The sequence below is a fragment of the Opisthorchis viverrini genome, assembly GCF_000715545.1.
Source record: "Opisthorchis viverrini unplaced genomic scaffold opera_v5_382, whole genome shotgun sequence".
Lineage (NCBI taxonomy): Eukaryota > Metazoa > Platyhelminthes > Trematoda > Opisthorchiida > Opisthorchiidae > Opisthorchis > Opisthorchis viverrini.
The window spans coordinates 68275-92900 of NW_008752042.1; the positions used below are offsets into that span (position 1 = coordinate 68275).

General features: G+C 44.0%; 1 protein-coding gene across 1 annotated transcript in view; it reads left to right on the plus strand.

The window, feature by feature from the left end:
- The window catches only part of T265_15195 (hypothetical protein), a gene marked incomplete at both ends in the record, with an annotated part of 41763 nt that overhangs the window by 11337 nt on the left and 5800 nt on the right, over nucleotides 1-24626 (plus strand). Inside the window, 5 exons of the mRNA XM_009176998.1 lie at nucleotides 432-617; nucleotides 2634-2712; nucleotides 2926-3078; nucleotides 11238-11455; nucleotides 19103-19208. Of these exons, the coding sequence (XP_009175262.1) occupies nucleotides 432-617; nucleotides 2634-2712; nucleotides 2926-3078; nucleotides 11238-11455; nucleotides 19103-19208 (742 nt within the window). The remainder of the gene's footprint in view (nucleotides 1-431; nucleotides 618-2633; nucleotides 2713-2925; nucleotides 3079-11237; nucleotides 11456-19102; nucleotides 19209-24626) is intronic.

Below are 24626 nucleotides of genomic sequence, written 5' to 3' on the forward strand. Positions count from 1 at the left end.
AGGAACACAGCACAAGAGCAGCTATTATTTTCGACTCAGTCTTAGTATTTGTGATGACCGATCGGAATCAGAAACACCTTCACGGGAGCCGTAAGTCAATCATATCATAAAACACGATACAATGCGCTGGTTTATATTAGAAAATCAGGGCTACGGTAAGATATTGCACTCTTTCAAGATGTGACCTCCGTATTATATATATATATATATATATATATATACATCAATAAACAATCAAACGTAACAAACGTTCGAAAGAATGTGGCTCTATTTCATTGGGCAATGAGTGATGCAGTTTAATCATACCGCGCGTTAGTCTTGAGAGATATTGGCGATTCAAATTTTCGGTGTACCTTGAATGCATAATTTCCCGTTTTCTGTTTGTCACATACGTAGCTTTACCTTAGTGTGTTTAACTTCCGTCCCTACAGAATATGGTTAAGTCCAAAACTGCTCCGTAAGAGTGGTACGTCATCCGAAACGGATTCCGATACGAAATTTCGTGAAAATCTTGTCAATTACCTACGTGGATATGGTTCGACTGTTGCTGGTACTCCCAGCTCACCATTGGGCGAGTGGATTGAAGAGTTGCATCAGTATGATTTCAGCCCCATTCGGTGAGTTCATGCAGTCAGCCAGCTGGCATATTCTGGGTAGTTAACTTGATTTACTATTGATAGTTGGGGTGAATCGTATTAGCAGGCAAGCAGATGATTTCACACACAATCACCGGTAAATCATCAGGATACAAGTCACCTGGTCAGTCATGAGTCACCAGTCCAGCTGAACAAATGGGCTGCATGACTTTTAGTGAGCGGACAGTAACTTCGTCGCCTTTCAAGAGTCTGTCGATAAGGTGCAGTTTATTGATAGAAAGGTGTTTTCAAGTTCCATCTGGGATCTCATCAAATCGCCGCTTGGAAATTTAATTAGCCCCCGTAAATGGATACCATCTCACATAGTCACTTGGATCTTCCTGCAGAAGTCTTCACTTGAAGAGATAGTCGGAATCGGATTACCTAAAGTAGATTTCGTCATCTAGAGATGATCTGCTGTATGTTTTGAAGGTTAGCCAACCTTCCTATGGAGCAAACTTTCATTCAGAATGTTTGGGGTCAATATAGCCGTCGAAATGATGGTGAACCCCAACAAGACGAAACAGTCGTAGCTAGCCATATAACAGTAAGTGTCCCTTTTTGATAACATTATGAAGCCTACTGAAACCTCATGCAGAGAATTTGATCTAAATGGTATTCGGCCTTGACAAAGTACACTTAATTGCAAGTTACGTTGATGGTGACGCGGGACTCAAATTAAGTCTTTCGTTAACAATGTGATTCGCAAATGAGTGTTCGGTTACGTACAATTTGATGTTTAACCCTGACGGAAACTCGGGGACTATGATGATGAGTCCTAAGATGGGTGAAACTGTTTTTAGCATACTTATGAGTAGTGTTTGCGTGGTCTTCTTAACCAAGAAACATCCGAAACTAACTGAACTCACTAATATGCTGAAGTTGTTTGCTCTGTTCAATTGTTCGATCCTTATTTGAATGGTTTCATAATCTGATTTAAGTTACTAAAACGTGTGAAGCATTGAATTGAGTCGATTTTGGCTTTGATGCCATAAATCCAAATCATCTTCTCAGCCCTCACCCATCTGGTTCTGCCTGTTGTTCGGTTCGTAACTAAGTCATGGTTTCCCAACAGTCGCTAGTTTTAGTGTTTACCCACATCGAAAATTTACTTTCATTATCAAATAGCGTAGTTCCTGCTACGAATGAGTACCGCAATCAAACGTGCGTCCGATCGTTAACTCCTGCCTGGTTAGTATTCGACAGCAGCACATGGGGGTGAACAAAACTCAACGACAAGTAATGGGTTTGAGGCTTCAGTTGTTTTGCTCAGAATTGTGACCCAACGCGAATGTTCAATACATTCTCTACTTGCTTCAAGGGATAGTCCATCGTGAAACCTAGAGTTGTGTCAGTCGACACCCTTTTCACTACAAGGTTTGTTCTAGTACAGTCTAACTGACATTGAGCGACCAGAACCATGTTTTTGCATTTTCGCACGGACCCGTTTGTAACCTAATGTTCCATATTAAAGGTAGTTTATTCGTGGGAAATTCGGACACAAAAGAAACCAGTCCTGTGTGGGGGTTCTTCCTTCTTCTGTGAGTCTTAATCAGAGTTTTTGATCTATACCCTTAGGTGCCGTACTGGCACCACTTTATAACAGGAGCGCTAGAGGATAGTTAAGCTAACCCAACTGCGCGGGTCAGGGACAAAGCGAATGGTGCGTCGTCGCTTGGCAAATTGGTATGGTACTAGCTGGTGTCACACCAATAATCTTTTCTGACCTTTCTTCGAAACGTATTGTTTGATTGAATTTAACTTTGAGTGACTAAGCTCCACGCAGCGAACTGAGTTTCACACTGCAAACTGCTATCCATCCTGTCCTGCTAATGAATTTGTCACTCCTTCTGTCAACTGAATGTAGCTATATAGTGTGCCCCGGACTCACTTCTCTTTGAATGCAAGGGAGAGTTGGTCAACTAGTACAGTTCGTAACTAATCTAATGAAACATTGTGCACTGTTTACATCGGCGATGTCTCCACTTCCATTTGCAGGGTATTCCTTGTCGGCTCGGTGTCTGGCATGCATGCTGGGTCCTCTCTGAGACAATTTGGTCACCCCAGACTAGCCAGTGTAAGTCCTTCTATCCCATCTATCTCTCTTCCTATATCCAATTGACTGCGATCAAATTTGTGGAGGATTTAGCGTTCTGTCTTCGATCTCATTAATGCAGCGAATTTCCAGATTGTATCAAATGCCGTTTTGTCTCAAGGAATAACATTTCATTTGGATAAATCTAGATTTATGGTTAATTGACAGAGTTGTACCCTTTTATATCAATTCCAGTTACTTCGGGACTACACTCTTGAAGTACCCTCATCGTGGCCTCTGATTGGTCAGTTTTCGAGCATAGGCTATCTGGGTGCGCAGCCCACTACGTGGTTAACAACTCAGTGGTCATCAAGTTTGGCTGGTAAAGGTGCTCGGGGTCTGCGAATGGTGAGTGCATTACATAATAGGCTGACTGGATATGCAATTTTTATGTTGTAGCAAATGCGTCTTCTTAGAATCCGTAGTTGTCAAACGTATACTGTGCTGTTCTTCTAAGTAAACAGCATGAGGGATTTCGTCAATCGTTTTTTCACGCGCACAAACATCTTTTGCGCTTATTTGGTATCCTGGCGTATGAATCTGTCCACAGGATTCCTCGTATCCGTATCGTATCATTAGCACCGTCATCTGGACTCTTCCAACTACCTCACCGTGAGATATCACTTCTTACTGGGAAGAGGTCGCCACATCCTTCCACAATGCCGGGAGTTCTGTTTGTGGCAGATTCTATATTGGACAGTACAGTTGCGCAGCTTGAATCTCAGGGAATGCTCTCGCGGGTTCTGAACATGATTTGTCCTGACGAATTGTCAGAATCCTTATGAAACTCACTGTGTGCGGCTACCACTAAGGCTGTGGACACAGAAGGTCGAAGAAATGAAAGATGCGAGTAATACCCTAAGACCTGTGGGACTAATCCCCGGAAGCCATTGGTGATCCAAACAACTAAATATCAAACTGGCACGAACATATTAAAAAAGAAGGACACCCTGACCACTGGGCCTTGTACTTTGGAGAACAATTCTTTTGGTCATCTGCTTCTTCTCAGTGAGGTTGTCGAACAGCGATAGAACCCTAAACGGTGAACTTGGAACCTACTACTACCTCGGAGGCTTAGGATCGCACATGTTCTCACGAGCGTCATTAAGCTCCTGGTCAGTATTATGCTCCCCCGCATTATTCAATCAGCGCATGTCTGATCTACTTGTTGGTTTGACTCGCCTTTCAGGATAGGGTTGTGCTTGATCCCATCTTTTCATGCTTGGAGATACTGCGAGATATGGTTGCTTTTCGATGTCAGTAGCGTTCTCGTTGTTTGTTTTGTACCCAAGGTGAGCGGATTTGTTTCTGAATGTTGTGGAAACTTCAGAATGATTGGCACGCCATCACTAGGTCTTTTTCTTCTTATTTTCCCACCATCAGTCTTTCTAGTAAACGGTCGTTAGCTTGTTCGTTGAGTTAGGCAATTTCTAGTAAATATGGTTATACGACAGAGAAGCATCAGTGCCGAAAACTGATGTTATGCTGGTGGAGATAATATTCAAATCATGTAGTTCCCTCCTGATTGGCTTTAGTGTTTGACCCCAGATTTTTGAAGACAAGTAGAGGACTAAAGTCCACGAGCATCGAATAGCAGCAGTTAACGCCGCAACAGTATGGCGGACCCACCCCATCTTTGGTTCTTTTTCGGTTTGTTTCATTCATTTTGTAGCGCTTACCTGAAGCTGATGTGGTAGGTTAACGAAGTCAGAGCAAATACCTACCCATTTATCTTATCATACTTACTTATCACAGAAAATACCACACAGCTAAGAAGAACGAAAACACTGCTTGTTATTTCGTGTTTTCGAAGGATTCCACATCATTTACCGTGCCACCATACTTTTTCCATCTTGTCATTTTTCATTTGACGACTGTCAAATACAAACATATGACTGTCCGCCTCTATTTGCATCTTCACGTAAGGACCATCTCTTTAATACGATTAAATTGGTTTGACGTTGCCAAGGTCGCAATCGGAAGCTGGTATTGTGCATAGCATTATGGATGAACAAAGCCCACACAGGCCAAACAATTTTCGAACTACTGTTTTCGGACTGAGTTTGACGTAATTATGCACGGGTGTTCTAAGACGTCAAAGTTACAGGTCCATTGCGTGACTGACCGATGGCTGATAGAGAATATCTTGATGATGATGCTTTTATGCAGCATGCTCGGTTGAAGTATATGGTGAATGGAAGAGCGCTTAGAACCACACGATAACTACCTTAATTTGCAGACGAATTTTCAACTTCTGTTAGGTCCTCGTTACTGAGGTCGTTTGCTGAATTCTGATCGTGTCATCATCTGGTTGGATGGTGAAGAAAATAAACTTGGTCTGTATCCTTTTATAAATGCGAGTTCGGCCAGCCGTTTCACCTCACAGAGTGCTTTCTCGTGAGAGGAATTGGTGATAAAACAACCAGTCGGAATACAGTCGGCCTGTGGGTTGCGGTTTGTCCCTAAAAGTGAATCACTCCCTCATGGAATGTGTGGGCCGGTGATCTCAGCTAACCAGTTACGCCTTAAAACAGGCGTCAGCTTCGTTTTCTGTTCTCGGAGAACTTGATCCGACATCTTGTTTAATGTCCAAATACAGCTTCCCTTGAAGAAAGGCCGCATTTTTTGGTATGATCCTTTGGTTTCCCTTCCTTTTGTACGAAATACAAGCAGCCTAGTGATAATCATTAACATATGGATCATCTGAAGCAAATATTGTTGATCCAGTGTAAGTGTAACACTGAAGATTGTGTGTGAATTGCCCTTCATGGATAAAGTGGGGTGAAAAGAAGCCCTTCGCTGCGGAGTTATTAGAAAATTCCAACTGACCAGTTACAGACTGTCGGACAAGGAAGCAAAAGTCTAATTTGCATAACCTAGACATTAATCTCCTCCTGAACGCGTCTTCCTAAACTTTCCTGGATATTCATTTACACATCCATTGTGCTCAAATCCCAGCAAATGCTACAAAGCGACTCCACAAATTCCGCAACAGATCTCCCTTTTTAATAGACGCAAAGCGAATTTACAAGGGCAAACATACTACTCGCATTCCTCCCCATCAGTAGTATCACCGTTGAGATCTGTTCCTCTTACTCGTACTTCGTATCAAGGTGATTTTTCGAAAAAAAGTTCAGTGTTTTGTGTTTACTGTAAACATGTAAAAATATCTCCGAGAAGAAAGTTTACGGGTAGTCTACAGACGAAAGGTTGACGGTATACCTTAACCTAAGTATGAACTTTGGATGCAAGTACCATAACAGGTAACCCGAAAAATGAAAGTATAAATAGAAACTTTACGGTTTCATGCACGGCCAACTCTCGGGTCTGAAAACGTTTTGGTTTGTCCTCAATCTACACTGAATTTGAAATTCAAACTTTTCCCATCCTGCACTGGGCGAGATGGCTTAGTGTTTAGAGCGCGAATATACTGACCGAAATGTCCGTGGTTTGAATCCGACCTCTATCTCTCAACTTCCCTGTCTTTACTTGGGGCACCTGGCAGTAATCCAGCCCTCGTGCTTCCTTCGGGTGGCAGCTAGGCACCGAAAGGATGTTACAGCTGATTTATTTTATTTTGATAGTTTTTTACTTCTTTTTCGTAGAAACACGGGATACGTTCTGAGACCACCAAAAGTTAACAGTCGTTTGCCTTGTCCCATGACTAAGTGCCTGAAGCATCTGACCACGTAATCACGTGCCCGAATCCCCTACATCTATCCGGGCCATAGACCCCGTGTTCGGTTATACCGGCCAGCAAGCGCTAACTGAGGACTTCATTCCACCTCTGAACAGTGTAGTGGGGGGGTCATCTGGACCGGGATTTCCGTGGTTCTTGAGAGAACACATGCAATTATAAACCTTCGAGGCCCTATGGGGTTCAGGTTCCGCCATTTATAATCCCTCTTCAGTTGTAGACTCCAAATGAGTGGCAGTGGGTGACCACGAAAGGTTTTGTTCAAAGTTCTTAGTCCGGACATCGATGGGTTCATCCTTACTCAAGATGCTCAGTCCATTCTGATCCTTGGTTTCGTTCGCCGGCTGTTTTTTGGAGCCGGTCACAGCGATCAACTGAACTTATTTCCGGACATTGCCGTTCGATCCAAGAATGATAGATGTAGATTCGAGTACTTCAGGCCCGTAAAGGTTGCCTATTTTGACGATGTGGCTGATACCGTTCGGTAAATCAGTCGAATGTTAGAATCGACACCGTAACGTTTCTGTCGCTGTAGGAATGTGCCTGTAGACATATGAGCCTATTTTTACCGATTTCAGAAGCAATCAACGTGATTTTTGATATTTTTGAGGCTTTGTGACGATATCTTTGATTTGTGTCGGGGATTCCGAGACCTCACTAGAGCTTTGCAGTTTTTCACAGGGTTTGTTATTAGCTTTGCTATACTTGCCTTTAGGTTTTAAACACGTGTCATATCTCGTAGAGCCTTCAGTAAACTTTCGATTAGTTTATTTTCCCTTGCATTCTGAAGTTGGGGTACGATGATAAATCTGATAAATCAGATAAATCAGATGATAAATCTGGCCTCGAAGTTACATTTTTCTTTCCCTTGTTCTTCTTTGTTCGTGCGTAAACGAATCTATGGACAGTCACTTTCTTTATACGACAAAATTCTGCGGCTACTTTCGCACGGTTATGCGGATATTCCTCACCTTTCACGGTCCTGTTTGGGTATTTATCAGACATCAGTTCGACGAAACCTTGATTTAAAGACCTTAATTACAGGGACATTATCGGTGCTATTAAACGGATGATCATAGTGTTGCCTTATAATCAAGGAATTCCTCACAAAAAAACTATATTTTGGAAAAAAGCTACATCGAAATTTTACCCCCCCCCCTCCCTTGGGTGAATAATGCTACTGTTAACCTGTCTGTGTTTAGCGATGCTCAGTTTGCTCCCTGTTTGTAGGAAGCTGTTTGCACCATGCACCTTTCGCCAACGTAAATCCACAGTAGAAAGTATCACAGCAATCTGACCGAAAGCAATTTTCATTCACGGAATAACGTTCAGGTAGAACTAAATTGACCATTTTGTGAATGGCTGATTTCGGTCTCATTCCGCTATATCGTTACAGCCAAACGTACTGAGTTTCACTCACTGTTCAAAATAACAGAAGCCATAGAATCAAGGCCTGATTGTCCGCAGAAATATGGTCCTTGCTCGAATATTTCCTCGATCGTTGACGTAGTTGGTCACTCAACTCACAAGGGCAAGCTAGGCGTTGAGAATTTGGTGTTCGCAGCTTTTTCAGTTAATCGCAGACAGATTGTAAATTCCATCTAGACCATGACAAGATGTAAATGATGCCAAAGTTTACTTTACTCTCATCTGCCGCTCACGTAGAACGTACATTCATGTTTACTACTTGGAAGCGAAAGTTGGAAAGAACACGTGAAGACATTCAGGGGATGAGCAGTAGTCGGAACACGAGTAACCGAGATGTTCGACTGTGCATCGGAACAGCGAATGGTCGTCGGGGGTCAACGGATCGATGATTGACCAGATTTGTGTGTCCTTGAAAATGCTGGGATTTGAATACCACACATATATGACTTGCGATTCGTGCGTATTACTACTCCTCTTCCGGAGCACGCTCGATGCATTTGAACTTCCACTTCGGGACAGGTGAATATGTTCGTGCATGAGTGATATATTTGTTTGATTCAGAGGGATTGACGGATGACTCAAACTGTAGAAATTTCTCCTCCCGGAGCCTAATTTAGAGTCATAAGACGAATGTGGACTGGTTTAGTCTTAGTTGCGTAGCCGGAAAATTGCCATCAAGGTCGGCATTTGGGGAACTCTCCTCCCTCGGGATTACGAGTGGCCCTTGACCTATAGGACAGTGTCTTGAATAAGCTCATTTTTTAAACAGTGGTAGAACATTTTAGAGGTAGATGTTCTGACCACCTTAGGTTACTTCGCAGTGGATAGCGCGGGTCAGTTTGTTGTCCTAAGCAGAATATCTAAGAAAGCTAAGCTATAATTCGCCTCCCTCTTGTGAGATAGGGGCAGTGTCCTGTCCAGAATGTCTGAAGGAACGTTTTGGATATATAGTCACATCAGAATGACCGAACCATCATGTTCTTTTAGCATGCATTTATGGTTTTGAAGACAAATAGCTTCTGTGGTGAAGCATCAATGTCGACACTAGTGTTACTGTCTATTGTGGTGATGTCGGTGATGAGGAGGAGCGGATGTGTAGGTGTTAAAAAAATCGTTGAAATTCTTGTGGTAAAAATCTTTTCAGTCCAACAGATCCGTTTCAAAGTGTGCGACGGCAAGAATAATTCCAGTTAATGCTGTTTGTCGGGATATTTGCCACCCTACTTCTATTAGGGTAGTTTTGCCCTAAATTTTAACTTAAATACTTACCGAACCATGAATAACAGAGTTTTTGGGTGAACTGCATTTAAAAGGGCGTCGTCCTGGCTCGACAAATGATACGGACACCTTGACCATTTCACCAACGACTGGATAGGACTAACGCACCACTAAAAACTAGGTTCACCCGTACATTTCCTACCGTTGGTGCACATTTTCTTTTCTGGACGTGGTTTACCAGCTGAGGTGAACTTGTTCCTATTGACTGTCGAGACGCTAGCATTCCGTAGGGGAAAATTGCGCAATCCTGGCGCGGTTTTTCCATTGCTCCATCTGACAGAAACTATTTGGGGACTATATTTCCATCGTAGCAGATTTGGCTTTTGCGATGACTGTGTGCAGTGTGGAAACCATCAACAATATCAAAGTACTTGTACTCTTGGAAGGCACTGTTGAGAATCGAATCTCCCTTTTCCACGGTTGAAATTGAGCAAGATAATGTGTGCTTTCTTTGCGATGTTGCGAACTGAATCGCAAGTGTTAACGATAAATATACTCATTTGCATATCAACTGAGGACCGCCTACTTGATGAGTTACAAGAAGAACGAAACCGGTCGTAGGCTGTCAAAGAGTTTTCAGCACTTTGGGATGATGAGTTACAAGAAGAACGAAACCGGTCGTAGGCTGTCAAAGAGTTTTCAGCCACTTTGGGAGTACTTCCCTCTATGAAAGAGAATTTCTCATTGATCCGATCCATCTAGAACAACACTAACAACCAACTTTGTGCTCTCGGCAACATCGGCAGCTCAGTTTTCTTAGAATACTTAGAAAGGTAAATTATTCTTTGCTCTGTTGTGATGTCCCCAAGACCAACTTCAACCGTAGAGCTGTTTCATCTTCGCTGGGAATCACCATCCAAGTGCATCTCACAACACTCAAAATTTCCTCATACTATCAACAAGGTATTTGGCGTAGGTAATGATACACACAGCAATTGAATTTTCCGTCTGACAATTCGTCCTTCGAGGAGACAGTCAACACAGTACCATGTGATGTGTGGATTAATTATACTATTGAGCATCCGCTCGAGGCCGAACGGTCAGGTGTTGGAACGTTTAAGTTATGAGTTCGAACCACGCTGGGGAATCGGAAAATGCGCATTGGTGATAATTTCTAATAGGGATGGCTTTCGACTTCACTTCTGCGGTGAGAAATTCCCAACTATTTTGATATGACTGGCAAACCATTCAGTTCTTTGATTTACTGTGTGGCACACAATTCGCTGTCTACATACAATCGTTTTCGAAGCCTCTTTCCTCCAAATATCTGATCACAAAACACTTCACTCCACAGCAACTTTGCGGGACAATTTTCCTGAAATTCCGTTTGCCCAATGCAAACCCGAGAAAATTCTAACATTGTAAACATCAGTCATTCCACCTTACTGTGTCTGATGGATCACGGGCATATTGCACTGGGTCTGAGCTATCCTCACCTCAGAAGGGAATACAAACCTTATGATGTTCTGCCGGGATTCGAACTGCTTCCCATAGGTTCCAACGCAGAATCTGCTTGTTTAATTGGAGTCATTTTCACGGCTGTCACAGTTTCTGCGATGTTAGGACACATGTGCTTGCGTGTCTCACCTGTCTACTGTTTTTGGTTGAACTATATTTTCGAACCCTTATCCAATCATTTCAACAAACGGAGCAAGTTTCCTCTGAGTTTCCTCTCGTGGCTAAGATCACCACTGACAATACCATGTCCCTAGCTGAGTCACCCAGGTATGGATTGAAAGAAAGGAATAGCGCGATTCACTCGTAAAGACGCTCAATTCACAAAAGCATCACATTGTAGAAAGCGGGAGAGAAGTAGTTGTGGACGATAAGTTATTGTCATCACATATTTGAAGGTAGTAAAAATAAACCTACATAGGGGCTTGATCTGACCTTTCTCATTGACTGCTGTTGGTACTGCTTACCATATAAGAGTTTTAAATCTTCCTTTTATCAAAAGAACTGCATAGCCATTGGGTTTCAGGTGGTCTGATAGGCTTTCTCACTACTTGTCGGCAATCCCATCCAAATAAGACGACTACTAGGTTTGCGTACGACTTATTCCGGCACTTTGTATTGCTTACTAACCTGCAAGTTCATGCTTCAGATTTTCCCGTGTGTGGATGATGTACGCAACAGTTTGGAGGGATATGCTGCTGGCGGTTGCCTCCCCTACAGCCGACAGACAGCTGAAAAACAGTCTTGGCTTCGACAATTTCTACACCGATGGCGCGCTGGCCCACATAGTCGAGCGGCTCCACACATCAAATCCTACACACGCATATCAAATGACGGAACGCATGCTAGCTGGTTTTTGTTAACTAGGTGGGTTGACCTCGTTAGCTTTCAGTGTTTGCTTGACGGGCTGTATTTAATCGTTGAAATTCGCTTGCATTTGACGCTTGTGCTATCTCATCCAGCGCTGACGTTGTTTCTTGATGAAGCAGGCGTGATAATACCTACTTCATTAATAGGTATGTAATACACAAAGTAAAAATATGAAATCAGGTGTGACAATTTCACGCAGTTCCGTTGCTACCACGACGTCAACCAGTTTCACCATAATATACAAGAGTTCAAGAGCAGAGTAAGTGAGGAAAAACATCAGTGCTAGGCGAACTAGCTATTTGACTACTTATTGAATAGTCTTACAGTGCATGCTCTCACGTGAGTGAATATACCTTCGAGACTACAGTAGGGATTTTAGGTCACTGTCAGGAAGGTCAGATTATCGAAAATAACCCCAGAATGTCCGGAACTTACTGAGACCCTCCACCAAAATCTCAGTAGGGAAGCCGGCAAGCATCCAGTGAATCACTCAATCAATCGAGCAAACGCCGATGACGGTTCAGGCACGCCGCAGATGCAGGACCGACTGTGATGAGTGTTCAGGTATTTCATAGTGTTCACTAAGCGCCTATCAGACAGCCTGGATCAATCGCACACTCTCAGTTGTTCCAATAAGGTTGTTGTGTTCCTTGTCATCAAGTATTTTTCCGGCATTGGAGCGGGGACTGCAGTCAGGTATAACAGTCGCCTTACTGGGCCCCTTTCCCATACGTGCAGTGCAGTACTTTCCAGCAGTTCGATAGCGTGGAATTAGGCTCATCTGCCACGTTAAAACAATCATCCCGGAGATAGGACATAACGGGGAAAGGTATATTTTAGCCTCCGTTTGAAAGCCAACCACCAAATCCTGGTTGGCATCGAATACTATCGTTGCCTCTTCAGGCCGAGTAACCTGTCTTAGTAGGAGTCTCTTGAAATCATTACTGTGCTTTTTCGGAAATTCAGTACGTTACAAGCCCTGTGTGCGTGTTGTCCAAACCAAAATGTTAAGTCTTCGCTTCCACGTGGTCTCTGTCGATAAAACTTGATAGTTTCATGGAAGCAGACGATCTTTTGATCTAGGTGTGAGGTCACCTATAGGATACCGCTCTTAACTATTGGGATGCATCAGTAGAACGTGGTTCCTAAAGTGGTTATCTAAGCACGCCTTGTCTCGCCGGTACTTGCGCTTTACCATTATGTGGATCAAGTTTGAATGGAGTTCTGTAAAGATGAAGAAAGTAGCTTTGTTCTAGACGGGATACGTCGATGACCTTATCCCATCAAATGATTGTCCTGTGGATACAAAGGAGAAACTTATTACCCACGGTATCCGAGTGAATCGGCCGCATGTTACACGATGGACCTGTTTCTCGGCCTGTCAGTCGAGGCGTCGCTACTGCAAAATCACGTATTCTTCATTGATTCATGTGTGACCCTCTGGTTACTTACCTCAACAAAACAGGAAAAAAAATCTAACCTGAGTTCGCTGACCAGGTCCTGGCAAAATAATCGATGATCTCCAACCCATATAGCATGTCTGCCTCCAGCAACAAATGAAGACACATAACCATAAGCAACCGCTTTCCTCCTACGTCACTTATAAAACGCCATCGCTATGTGAACGTGGGCCCTTACCTAACCACAATTAGTTCAGTTTGTTGAGGCGGTCATTCACAATGTAAAGGCGTTTACTGAAAGACAACCTTTTGTCCTACTCATTGCACCATTCACCCCATGTAATGCAGCGGAATACAGTGCTTCTCGTTTACGAAGACCCCCCAAGCAAGCAATCTCATCAAAGAATGAAACGCGTTCGGGCGATGGGGAGAATGATCACGCCGTTATACGAGGATGACTGTTCGAACAAGAGCGATTCGAATACAAATTCTACTACTCCCGTGGTATAGCGCAGTTTTAAGTACCCAGTTGAGAACGTTACTCCTGGAACTAGTCGGTGAACCAAGCTATAACTAATCAACTCTGGTTGGATTCCTTGGTTGAATAGGTCATTTCAAATGGGATGAGGGATGAACAATCATGCTTATCTGGACGTGATACACCGCTCACTGTAAACGAGAGATTCGGCTGAATTCAGCTGAGTTTCCTGTCAGAATCAAATAGTCTGGAAAGCAGTAAGCACTTGTTTCTTTCAGGTTTGTACAATTGAGTTATGTCCTCTACTGATCAGTCAATTAACCTTGTCAGTTACACACGGAATCGAGAAGACAAATGGCCTTGAGGAAATTGCACTGCAGCAACTGAACAGCCAATATCGAGATTCAAAAGAATCAAGAATGGAATGGAACAAAACACTTCAATGAAAGGTGTGAATATGTTTGTTAGGAGGCAGTCCTCCTAACACCTCCCCTTTGAAGTCATTGTTCGTACGACTGGAGTTGTGGGTTCAGTTGCATTCGTATGACAGGTTGATGGACGTGAGCTATGACGATTGACGTCGATGGGTAGGTGGATTTTTCGGTTAAATAGCATGTCAGCGGGGGAGTTACCGTTTGGAGAGTTGATTTTTGGTGTCGCTCTGTAACTCAGCAGGAAGATTTCGATTATTTCCGGTGTGGTCCCCTCCCCTTTGAGTTTGGCGAGTGCTCTTTTGAGAGTATCCACGAATCGTTCCACCTGACTATTTGATTGTGGATGGAACGGTGGTGATCTAAAATGTGATGCTGTTCTGTCTACGGAATTTTTAAAATTCTGCTGATGTAAATGCACTTCCGTTGTCAGAGACAATAGTATTTGGCCCTCCGAAGCGACTGAACACATTTTGTAGTTTGGCAATAGTAGCACAAGCAGCAACGTGGGTCATGCTGAATACTTCTGGCCATTTACTGTAGGCGTCGACCAATATCAGATAGTGCTGTCCATTGATGGGTCCAGCGAAATCAATGTGAAGTCGCGATCATGGAGATTCCGGGTTTGGCCGTGAGCACAATGCTGTTTTGCGAGGGGCTTTTGCGGAGAGTTGGCATTTTGAGCACATTCGAACAAGTTCTTTCAACTGTTTATCCATGCCTGGTCAATAAACATAACTACGGGTCAATGCTTTCATACGGTTGATACTGGGATGTCCAAAATGAAATTGTTTGAGAACACTGTTCTGGAGTTCTGAAGGCACAACCACGTGTTCTGTAAACAGAAGACAACCATCGACCTCGGAGAGCGAAGATCGGCGTTGCTAGAACGGTTGAATCTCTTTATCTTGGCATACTAGAGGCCAGTGTGTGCGGTGAAAATGTATTACTTTTTGCAGTAATGGATCATGGAAATTGGCGTCGCGCAGAAGTGACTGGTAAAACGTGGATTGCTGTAGTAAGCACAGTATTTACTTCCGGTTCCGCTGTTATTGATGCGATAACCGCATCCTCCAGTTGTGGACGCTGAGAATCCATTAGCCTTGATAATGCGTCAGCTTGGCCCATCGCATCAGTTGATTGGTACTTGATGGAGAAATCGTAACCCAAGAGCATTGTTGCCCAGCGTTGCAGCCGATTTGCTGTGTACATAGGGATAGCTTTCTTTGATCCGAAAATACCGAAAAGCGGCTTATGATCGGTGATGACCGTGAAATGACGACCATTTGGCATTTTATGGAACTTCTTCATGTCGAAAACCATCTCTAACGCTTCTTTTTCAATTTGTTCATAATTGTGTTCGGTAACTGTGAGGGATATGGCTGCATGAGCTATTGCCTTTTCACTTTTATCAGGGAAAACGTGATAGATAACTGGTCCAGTACCATAAGTGGATGCGTCTGAAACCACTTTCATGTCCAGAACTGGATTGTAATGTGTGAGAAGCAAGTTAGAACTAAGTTATGACTTCGCGTTATCAAATGCAGATTGGCAATCGTGTGCGAACGTCTAATTTCTGAGAAGAGTGAGGTCCAGCGACGGAGGCATTTGATTTGAACTGATCTTCTGTAAGCGATTGCAATTGGAATTTCTCACATTCGCGATTAACGATAGCGGCAAAAGTAACGTAATCGTTGGCACCACGCTTGGCCAACTTGAGACAGTTGTATCGGACATTAAACAATGAATGTTGGTCACCAAAGTTTTCGCGAAGTTGTTCCGCCGTCTGCTCAAAAGTTAAATCTTTTGGGTGTTGTGGAAGGATAAAGTTAGTGAACCGGTTGTGTTCGAGACGGGATCTCCACGCATCATCTTTGCCGGTGAACTCATTCAAGAACGTATCCTCCCAATGGCTGTACCACGAATCAAAGGTGAGACCAGATGCTGGCTCATAGTGAAGTTCAGTTGTAGTTGCAGCAGTGGAATCTGCAAACGATAGTGGACTACCACTTTGAGATGAAACTGAAGCTTGGAGATTGATGATTTGAGTGATAGACTGGTTAACTCGCGATTGCGATTGTTCAAATTGCGCTTGTTGTCTTTCTTGAAAGATTGATTTCAAATCCTCAGCTGAAATTGACATTCTTGGTTTCGTGAAGGGTTCCCGTCGCCAGTGTTATGTCCTCTACTGACCTGTCAATCAACCTTGTCAGTTACACACGAATTTGAGAAGACAAAAAGCCTTGAGGAAATTATACTGCAGCAACTGAATAGCCAATGTCGAGATTCGAAGAATCAAGAATGGAATGGAACAAAACAGTCCATTGAAAGGCTGAAATAGAGAGAGAGAGAAACGTTGAGCAATATGTTCGTTAGGAGTGCCTCCTAACAAGTATGAATTCACATACGATGGTGGAGCATTTGGAAGAGAGTGTAGAAGACGATTCTGGTAAATTCATCTAACATCCGGATCTGCCAAACTTGCAGTTACCAGGCGGTTTTTTCGCACCTTCCACGGTCGAAAGCCACTAAATATGTTCGAAAACGAGCGGCAGTCTGTTATTGATCCACACCATCAGTAACTGACGGCAACGTGGTCGATATGACTTCGTGGCCGGCACACCGTTGAAAGACTCCGTGCTGCCAGTCGATTTCGGCTATTTCGACTGTTAGTACTCCATAAAATAGCCTGTGGTCAGCACACAGCTGAAGCAATCATTCACGATTGTCCGCGCGCACCGGGTCCGGTTCATGTCGACCACCTAATTGAGTGCAAGATGCGCTAAGGGTGCCCAATCTTGCATTCATATCTCCGGCAGCCACCACGATATCTGGGCTTTTGGCTCACCGCAACAGGGTATTCAGGGCGTTATAAAGATTGTCGTTGATTGTGTCAGAGCTACTTTCATTTGTGACGTAAGCAGACACGACAAACAGACATCAATCAACTTCCCGCTTGTGAGAATTCTTCAGAGACGTTGTGGGGTGAAGCCCGCATAGGTAACCATCAACGGGTATTCAGTCAAGCAAGGATGCTTACGCCCGATCAATTAGGTCGATACCACCCCCTGCTCATCCTGTCGCAGCGGCCTCTATTTCGTTAGAGGTGCGCAGCCGGAATCGAGTGGAAAGTAATAGGCCAGTTAGCTCAACCACTGTGCTTGTATCTTAAATTCCTCTCTCTGGTAGACAGCACACATCAATGTCAAGTGTGTCCAGTATGAGAACAAGATCGGCTTGTTATACTGCTTGCTTCAGAGTGCGGAATTTGATGGTGGCCAGATAGACTGGGTGCGAAGCTTATATATTGACTTCGAGATGCCTGAGGATTCGGCTCCGAATTATGCGCAGTTGTTGCTTGCAGAACCGATGCAGGACGGAGGCGTCAGGCCTACGTGGGACACAATGAGACCGCTTGATTTGTAGAAAGTTGGACGTTCTGAACTCACTCCCAGCAAAACCACGCACTTCGCTGCTCATCCGCAAAACGTTTTCTTATTTCCAGAGGATTCATCGTCGTTTACTTTTGGAATGAACGATAGGTTTGCCTGTTCAACCATCCATTATTACTTCCTTTCCCATGAATTTAGAGCCATAGATTCAACCACATCAATCGGATCAAAGAGGTCGTACACCCTTGGCTGACCTCATTTTTAAGTGAGTCGCAATGTTTGCGTCACTAACTGGATTTGTGCGACACTCAACCGTCCTGCGATCTTTTGCTGAAGTAACAACGGATACCGTCAAAGGGATGACTCAGGGATAAGGATTAGCGGGCTACCTTCAAATGTACTTTTTGATGGATTGGTGTGTAATTTAGACGTTTGTTTTCGGTCACTAACTATCTCGTACACTCTGCACGTAAAAAAGAACGGTTCTGACATTAGGTCACAAAGACCTGGGGAAAATGGCGCTTTCAAGCAGTGATTGGTACACTCATACGTAATCAAGACGGCACGCATCCAAAGCGAGCTTACATTCCAGAGAGCCACATCCTGTGCGTTGAGATAACATTCGTCCTGCCTGTGGGACGGGGTTGGGCGACATCACTTAGATTGTCGACGCAACAATCAGGTCATTTGTAATCCGCGTAAGTCGATTAACGGCGACAATATAGGGTTGGAATGTTGCGAATAGTTGAGATCGTTTCATGTATTTCAACTAAGATCTGTTGCTCATCGGGTTTAGATTTGACGAGGTTTCTTTTTACACCAGTCCTTAAAAGTTGTGATTGAAAAACAAAGGTGGTCGGCTAGTTGGTTTAGCTAATTTCAACTCACAGTAGGTGTTGACACATCCCTCCTTCGAGCCTGCCCGGCACGTGACGCGGGCACGCAAATTGTCAAACGCAATCAGGATTTATTCAAGGATCACTGTCCGATCACGTGGAAATGCTGATGGATCAAATTCTCTAATTGAATCTGCAACGCAATTAGCTTCACCTTTGTTATTCAGCTTTTGCGGTTGAGGAATTGGGTAGGAGGATTACCAGTGGTATGCGCTGATAATGCTTTTATCACAGAAATTACAACGTTCGTCATGGTCAAACATGTACATAGCGCGTAAACAGCAGGAACGGGTTTGCGTAAATTCGCGAAAGCAGTGATCACTGAACAAACTTAATCCACTTCATCCAAAAAAGAATTAGTATGGACTACAAGAACTTGATTTGCTACCACTTTGCGTTACTACTTGATGGATGACATCCATGGTGTAGATCTGCATGCTAAATAGCAATCAGATGGGTATGTGAATCTGTACTCAGAGGACTCAGCATACCGTTACAGCATGCCTAACCATAGAGAGCGACCAAACCAGGCTTGAGGAAACGCCTTTAACTAATCAACAATTGTCCAGTGAGTTTTTTGCGCTTAACAGTCGGATCAAGCGATCGAGACCATCAATGCAGCTACTGGATTGTCATTTGGCAGTTAGACAAACCAGTCACATGGCCCAGGTGTGAACGCGCTCGCCTGCTCGGAAATGATAATTCTAATACGTTCGGTGTACCTTGGCTCTTGATAACAAGCTAGCCTCGCATGTCAGTAATCCTAAGTTCAACTCCCGGTACTGGAAGGGACATTCACTGCTGATGGATTCTTTGGATTTCATTTTGTTATGGTGATATTTAGTGCATTTTTTTCTGCTTGGCTCTGTAAATGTCCAGAAATCGATATTCTTGTTGGATGCGTAATATTTTCTTTCTAATACATTCAGAGGAAGCAGCTAATTATTCGAACGGTTTTCTTACTCGTTCACGGTGTTGATCTTTTGTTTGTGTGAACCATTTCTCTGTTGGTTGTACAACTTCTTACCGATTTCTGTTGATTATCAGTGCGAACTTGTCCAAAGCCGCTTGGGGTTCATTCGTAAAGGATGGAAGTCAACTTATGGTTCGATCATATGAACTGGGTGTTCTGTTCGTTCCGGGACGGTTTCAAGTAAATTTCTCCCGTTTCTTCTCTCGTTTCTCTCCTACAAGTCACCGTCAAGATTTTTCTAGTTCGACGTTTAAGGTTACTGATGTGTGACCAATAAGTGACTCTTACACGAACTCTCACATGTCATTTGCTCTAGCCGTGCTAATCAATCAAGGGAAGGCAAACAAGACTTAAGTGAACAACTACAGAGGTAGCAGTGCTACTACTGGTATTGGTGCTACTAAACCGCCTGACGGCTGAGATGTTCGACGCACACCTCGGAAGAAAACTTTATATTTCATACTGGTCACAGCACAATGGACCTGATGCTTGTTACACAGTAGATTCAAGAAAAGTCCCGGCAACATCACCAGCCACCCAATGTCTGTTTTATAGACTCAGGAAAGCCTTCAACTCCGTAGATGAAAAACACTGTGATTAAGTCTTTCCAACGACGGTCATCCGCCAGAATTNATCACCAGCCACCCAATGTCTGTTTTATAGACTCAGGAATGCCTTCAACTCCGTAGATGAAAAACACTGTGATTAAGTCTTTCCAACGACGGTCATCCGCCAGAATTCATCAACCTCAACCGAAGCCTGCATGACAGAAAGAGAAAGACGGCGCAAACGAATGGATTGACTTCCAGTGATTTTAAAACCCTCACTGGCGTAAAACAGTGGAGCTTGATGAACTGTCTATTGACCTTCATGAATGAAAATGTTGGCGTATAGTTTGAAGATCGGCTTCATAATGTCTGTTTGATGGTAGACGTTTAGTGCAAGGAATCTGATCCATTAGACCATCTTCTTTGCGAATAACTGCGTAGTGAACTGCATCGCCTGTCGGCACGCAGTATAGGCTGTGCATCATCGCCAAGAAGGTATTCTTTCTGCGTCGAGTGCAGTCCCCTTCGCCTTTTCCCCCACAATGACCCTAGTAGAGTTTATGTGTACCCAACGGGCTTCCGTTACATCAGGAGCACATTGTCTGTTTGCCTAATCGTCGACTTTGAGCAGAGGTCCTGTTTTGCTAACGGTAGCGTGGCTTTTGGCAAATTCGAATAACGGGTTTGGCGGTATCTTGGCCAGTAACCGATTACCAAGCTGCAGGTCCACCGAATGTTAGTTCAGTCTGTCATCCTGTAATGAGCATTTACCGGTGCAACCTCCAACACTTGAGCAGTTCTCACGTACACTGGGAGGTGGGTATATGGTGTTCACTGGACTGAACGTGCGTCGTACACAGAGACTCTTCGGAGCTTTAACTCAATTGCTAGAATAGACTTTCTGTCACCAACTTTCTGCCCAACAGTGGTTGATCATTTGTATGTGCATAGAGTCTCTCTCATGTATGCTGCTGCCCCCAGACATTATTTTGCATATTCTGTGAGTATCAACTGTTTGTGTCCATAACAGTGACCTTAGCTGGGCGTCAAAGATTAGCCACAGAGAGGCTGTTGTTTGTTTGCCAGGCTGAGCACTTTTTTTTCATTACCACATTCAGTTTATGTACGGTGTATTACATTGTAGTTTATTGTTTTACATACTGTACATAGTGAGCCACCGCGAATGCTAATACCGATTCGCATGTATGTACTTGAGTTCAGTGTTGTTTTGACCCATCTCTTTTTAATGAATATACTAGGCATTTTAGGAGTGCCCGGGATTTGTTGAGCCTACACTAAGGACCCAGACATATTGTAAAACAAATGACGAAGACCACCGGACGAAACTCAATCTAGTTATCATGGGAGTACTGTGTCAGCTGAGCATTTGCATTCGAAACTGGTTCAATCGACAGCATGGCATCAGTGTTCAACACCGATGCTTCACTGAGTAAATGTGGACAGGGGAGGGACTCAGTGCTAGCTTAACACAATCATTCCGAGGTGCCTACACCTCCAGACATTCACTCAGGCAATGTGGATAGAAACTGCCAACAAGAACGCCACTGACATCGGTTGACAGCCATATCTTGTAGTGTCTCCAACCAGGCACAATGAGGATCACGCGGTCCCCACCCTGGAAGGCGAGTAGTACAGACAGCACCCAAGCGCTTCGTGATCTCCTTCATACTCCTCTTCCAAGTCAAGGGTTGGCCACCTCTCTGTTTACGCCACTCCGAATTAGGCATGGGAAACAGCACTCTCTTCGGCAAACAATGGTTAGGCATACGCAACACATGTCCCAACCAACACAGCTTTTGGTGCTGGACACATTCTTCAATGGAAGTACCCGTTGCACAACCGAAAACGCGCTTTCTAACTGCCTCATTACGGACTCGCTGACACGAACCCACACGAGCTATGGTTCTGAGACAACGATTGCCGAACAACTGAAGGTGTCTCAGTTTTGCTGCTCGAATAGGCCAAGCTTCGCATCTATACAACAAAACAGCTCGTACTGTAGCTTGATACACACGTCCCTTCAGATCCAAGGATAAGCCATAGGTGTCTCAGATTAGCAAACGCGGCCCGAGCCTTGCAGATTCGTGCATTCATCTCATCTGTCACACTACAATCAGGACTAACACAGCTTCCCAGATACGTAAAGCGCTCCACAACTTCCAGTACCTCTCCCTGGATTGTAAGTGGTGTGTTCAGTGACTGCATGTTCACGAGAATGACCTTTGTAGGTGCAAAGTGCATACTAAAGGACGGGATGACTTTGGTCAGTTCATCCAAGAATACTTGCGCCTATTCCTCCTCTTCGAACATGAGAACGATGTCGTCTGCATATTCCAGGTCGACAAGGTTTTCTCCACAGACTATTTGAACACCAGGGTTTTGGAGACCCTCTAGCGTTCGTCTCATTATTTCATCGACTACGAAACTGGTTCACCACATTTCTGCTCGGTGGATCAACAGTCAGTCCTCCTCGGTGCCACTCGTATTCCTCTGGTGATTTCCACAGTGAATTAGACGCACATACCACGCAGACATCATAAAGGGAATTGGTTCGAATTTGTATGGAGAGTACGAGGAATTTTGTCATCTAAGATAGGAGGCCAAACATAGGTGTTGCGAACGGAGTGACTGATGTCTCCAGACAGGACGTAGACTCGCAATATTTTGCTTACAGGACAAGAATGCCTTCAACTCCGTAGATGAAAAACACTGTGATTAAGTCTTTCCAACGACGGTCATCCGCCAGAATTCATCAACCTCAACCGAAGCCTGCATGACAGAAAGAGAAAGACGGCGCAAACGAATGGATTGACTTCCAGTGATTTTAAAACCCTCACTGGCGTAAAACAGTGGAGCTTGATGAACTGTCTATTGACCTTCATGAATGAAAATGTTGGCGTATAGTTTGAAGATCGGCTTCATAATGTCTGTTTGATGGTAGACGTTTAGTGCAAGGAATCTGATCCATTAGACCATCTTCTTTGCGAATAACTGCGTAGTGAACTGCATCGCCTGTCGGCACGCAGTATAGGCTGTGCATCATCGCCAAGAAGGTATTCTTTCTGCGTCGAGTGCAGTCCCCTTCGCCTTTTCCCCCACAATGACCCTAGTAGAGTTTATGTGTACCCAACGGGCTTCCGTTACATCAGGAGCACATTGTCTGTTTGCCTAATCGTCGACTTTGAGCAGAGGTCCTGTTTTGCTAACGGTAGCGTGGCTTTTGGCAAATTCGAATAACGGGTTTGGCGGTATCTTGGCCAGTAACCGATTACCAAGCTGCAGGTCCACCGAATGTTAGTTCAGTCTGTCATCCTGTAATGAGCATTTACCGGTGCAACCTCCAACACTTGAGCAGTTCTCACGTACACTGGGAGGTGGGTATATGGTGTTCACTGGACTGAACGTGCGTCGTACACAGAGACTCTTCGGAGCTTTAACTCAATTGCTAGAATAGACTTTCTGTCACCAACTTTCTGCCCAACAGTGGTTGATCATTTGTATGTGCATAGAGTCTCTCTCATGTATGCTGCTGCCCCCAGACATTATTTTGCATATTCTGTGAGTATCAACTGTTTGTGTCCATAACAGTGACCTTAGCTGGGCGTCAAAGATTAGCCACAGAGAGGCTGTTGTTTGTTTGCCAGGCTGAGCACTTTTTTTTCATTACCACATTCAGTTTATGTACGGTGTATTACATTGTAGTTTATTGTTTTACATACTGTACATAGTGAGCCACCGCGAATGCTAATACCGATTCGCATGTATGTACTTGAGTTCAGTGTTGTTTTGACCCATCTCTTTTTAATGAATATACTAGGCATTTTAGGAGTGCCCGGGATTTGTTGAGCCTACACTAAGGACCCGAACATATTGTAAAACAAATGACGAAGACCACCGGACGAAACTCAATCTAGTTATCATGGGAGTACTGTGTCAGCTGAGCATTGCATTCGAAGACAACCAACCGAAAACGCGCTTTCTAACTGCCTCATTACGGACTCGCTGACACGAACCCACACGAGCTATGGTTCTGAGACAACGCCGAACAACTTCTGAGACAACGATTGCCGAACAACTGAAGGTGTCTCAGTTTTGCTGCTCGAATAGGCCAAGCTTCGCATCTATACAACAAAACAGCTCGTACTGTAGCTTGATACACACGTCCCTTCAGATCCAAGGATAAGCCATAGGTGTCTCAGATTAGCAAACGCGGCCCGAGCCTTGCAGATTCGTGCATTCATCTCATCTGTCACACTACAATCAGGACTAACACAGCTTCCCAGATACGTAAAGCGCTCCACAACTTCCAGTACCTCTCCCTGGATTGTAAGTGGTGTGTTCAGTGACTGCATGTTCACGAGAATGACCTTTGTAGGTGCAAAGTGCATACTAAAGGACGGGATGACTTTGGTCAGTTCATCCAAGAATACTTGCGCCTATTCCTCCTCTTCGAACATGAGAACGATGTCGTCTGCATATTCCAGGTCGACAAGGTTTTCTCCACAGACTATTTGAACACCAGGGTTTTGGAGACCCTCTAGCGTTCGTCTCATTATTTCATCGACTACGAAACTGGTTCACCACATTTCTGCTCGGTGGATCAACAGTCAGTCCTCCTCGGTGCCACTCGTATTCCTCTGGTGATTTCCACAGTGAATTAGACGCACATACCACGCAGACATCATAAAGGGAATTGGTTCGAATTTGTATGGAGAGTACGAGGAATTTTGTCATCTAAGATAGGAGGCCAAACATAGGTGTTGCGAACGGAGTGACTGATGTCTCCAGACAGGACGTAGACTCGCAATATTTTGCTTACAGGACAAGTGCTGTATTAATAGGCGGATATGTCGGGAATCAACTTGGAACTCAAGGGCATGTGCGTGAGGTGGAGTTAGATTCCACGGCAGTTCAGTCACTGGAGCATTCGTGCTACAAACCTGAGGTCACGTGTTTGCGTATTGTGTTTTTGGTTGGCTTTTATGTAATTACGTTTCTTTTTGAGATTATTTATTTCTCATGTTTTCTG